This window comes from Apodemus sylvaticus, chromosome 19 (assembly GCF_947179515.1).
Source record: "Apodemus sylvaticus chromosome 19, mApoSyl1.1, whole genome shotgun sequence".
Taxonomy (NCBI): domain Eukaryota; kingdom Metazoa; phylum Chordata; class Mammalia; order Rodentia; family Muridae; genus Apodemus; species Apodemus sylvaticus.
Window position 1 is genome coordinate 60,826,853 of NC_067490.1, and position 2,979 is coordinate 60,829,831.

General features: G+C 32.8%; 1 protein-coding gene across 1 annotated transcript; it reads right to left on the reverse strand.

Moving 5' to 3' along the window:
- Nucleotides 1-872: 872 nt before the first annotated feature.
- LOC127669335 (olfactory receptor 14J1-like) lies at nucleotides 873-1,835 on the reverse strand. Its single transcript, XM_052163154.1, has one exon. It carries the CDS (start codon nucleotides 1,833-1,835, stop codon nucleotides 873-875), a length of 963 nt encoding a protein of 320 aa, XP_052019114.1.
- Between the last annotated feature and the right edge of the window lie 1,144 nt (nucleotides 1,836-2,979).

Consider the following 2,979-nt stretch of genomic DNA (forward strand, 5'->3'; position numbering starts at 1 on the left):
TAAAAATAATTTTAAAAGAAAAATTGTAACATAAATTATTGACTTAAATTTATAACTTGGTGGTGGACCTAGGGCTATTATGATTATGGCTGTGTTTAAATTTTTGTAATTTTACCTCTGCAAAAATATTAGAAATGTAATGAGATTGTCAGTATGTCTTCATGTGTATATGTTAGGAACTAAAAACGAGTGAATCTATGTTATGAGGCTATTAAATTTTTTATTAATTTGAAGAAACAACATTTTTAATACTAAAATACAAAGAAAGAAGACAATGTACTTCCATAAGTACATCATTTTATAACATAGTTTACGTATAGGAAAACAAAGCAAAACATGACACTCCACAAGAATTTAAAGAAATACCAATGAATAAAATCATTCACATATATAATTTAACAATCATAAACAATGGGTCAAATGATTCCAACCAGTGAATTTTGTACTAAAATAATTAATAATTATTATTTTAAAAATAATTTTAAAAGAAAACTTGAAACGTAAATTATTGACTTAAATTTATAACTTGGTGGTAGACCTAGGGCTATTAGGATTATGGCTGTGTTTAAATTTTTGTAATTTTACCTCTGTAAACATATTAGAAATGTAATGAGATTGTCAGTATGTCTTCATGTGTACGTGTTAGGAACTAAAAACGAGTGAATCTATGTTATGAGGCTATTAAATTTTTTATTAATTTGAAGGAACATCATTTTTAATACTAAAATACAAAGAAAGAAGACAATGTACTTCCATAAGTACATCATTTTATAACATAGTTTATGTATAGGAAAACAAAACAAAACATGATACTCCATAAGAATTTAAAGAAAAACCAATGACTAAAATCATTCACATATATAATTTAACAATCATAAACAATGGGTCAAATGATTCCAACCAGTGAATTTTGTACTAAACAGTAACTTTCTTGCAACACTCTTTAGGATCTTACTTCTCAGACTGTAAATAACAGGATTGAGAGTTGGAAGTAGTACTGTGTAAAAGATAGAGAATAAAAATTCTAAAGCAGTTGGAGAGTCTGAGGTTGGATTTAGATATGCAAAGGCTCCTGTAGAAAGAAACAATGAGACAACAAAGAGATGGGGAAGGCAAGTAGAAAAGACCTTAGACCTGCTTTCAGCAGAGGGCATCCTGAGAACTGTGGAGAATATGTGGACATAGGAGATGACAATCCCAATAAAGCAGAAAAAGGCCATTGCAGACAGGAAATTGACCACTCCCATTATTACAAAGTAATCATTAGAGCAGGAGAGCTTGAGCAACTGGGGGACATCACAAAAGAATTGGTGAATTATTCTCTCACCACAGAATCTGATAGAGAGTATACTTATTGTGTATAAAGTTCCAGAGATGCTTCCACTTAACCACACAGCTGCCACAGCCCAAGTGCACTTTCTGGGACTCATGATGACTTCATAGTGCAGTGGGAGGCAGATAGCTACATAGCGGTCATAAGACATCACTGTGAGAATGGCTGTCTCACTCCAGGCCAAAGCTGTGAAGAAAAAAACCTGAAGCATACACTGTCCATATGAAATGTAGCCACTTCGTGCCAGGGAACTGTCAACATACTGGGGAACTGTGACAGAGAGGGATGAGAAGTCCAGAATGGAAAGGTGCTTCAGAAAGTAATACATTGGAGATTGGAGCTGTGGGTCCAGTGTTGTGATGGTGATAATGATGAAATTCCCTGCTGAGCCAAATAGGTATGTCAGCAAGAATAACAAAGCATGCAAGATCTGCAGGTCATGGTTGTCAGACAAACCCATGAGAAGAAATCCACTCACTGTAGTTATATTTTTCATAATCATTGTGAAAACAAAAGTTGTCATGGCAGCTGGAACATAAAACAGTATGTTATATTTAGCAGAAATATATTTAGGCAATATTTATCTGTTCATCAATATTTATTTCAATAATTAGTCTCTATATACTATCTATCTTCTATCATCTACTATCTATCTATATTTATATATTTTTTCTATTTATCTCTATCATCAATCTATACTTGTTGAGAAATTTAAGTGAGAGCGCATTTTTCTCATCTCCATACATTGCACACTATCCAGTCATAAAGCGGTAGCTACAGGTGTACATGTGGTTCATCACAGGTCCTCTCAAGAAATGTGCATTTGTTTGTTCCAATACCACAAATGAAACCCATTGCTTTTCTTTAAGTCTTCAGTAGTCAGTCAGTGATGATGGACTGTGGAATGAGTTTTTAAACATAGATAAGATTTATTATTTCTATCTGAGGCAGGGAACCATGTTAGCAATTGAAATATTCATTTTTAGAAAATATACCAGGAATTAAAACATGGTTTGCTTGTCCACAGGAAACAGCTATTCTCTCTTAAAAAATACTGTTATTATAGCAAGAGGATATTGGTTATTGTTGAATGAAGTGTAAAAATGCTTTTGAATACTATGCAGGAGTTATTGAAATCAAAAAGAATAATGTTTGTGTAAAGTGAATGCTCACATGATACTCTCAGTTTAGACATCCTATTTCATTTACGGAGTGTTTTGGAGACAAGCAGCTTCCATTTGAATTTTACTGCTATCACTAGCCTTCAGATGTAGCTACCAAAGAGTTATTAGCTCTTACCAAAAGCTGAAACAATTGCAAAGGCATATGGAGATTTCTTGACATGGTTTAAGATGTGAGGAAAATGGCCAATACCCAATAAGAGATTGCAAATTTAATGTCATTTGCGATTTTAATAAACTCTTGCTTTAGTTCATGGTCCTTTTGATATCTGAGGGATTGAAAATAACTCATCATTCTCCCCTTACAAGTTGCATGTTGGTGTTTGGTGGCTGATGAACATAAAATGAATTGTCAGATTTCAGCATAATTTTATTTTTTGTTCCAATCATGAAGTCTAGGCAATAGAATAAAGTGAAATTTCATTACATTGTTTCAGGATTACTTAAAATTTGTGTACTTACAAA

What these genes read in the sequence shown, in the direction of transcription:
- LOC127669335 (XM_052163154.1), bottom strand. Translation starts at nt 1,835, where the DNA reads ATGATTATGAAAAATATAACTACAGTGAGTGGATTTCTTCTCATGGGT.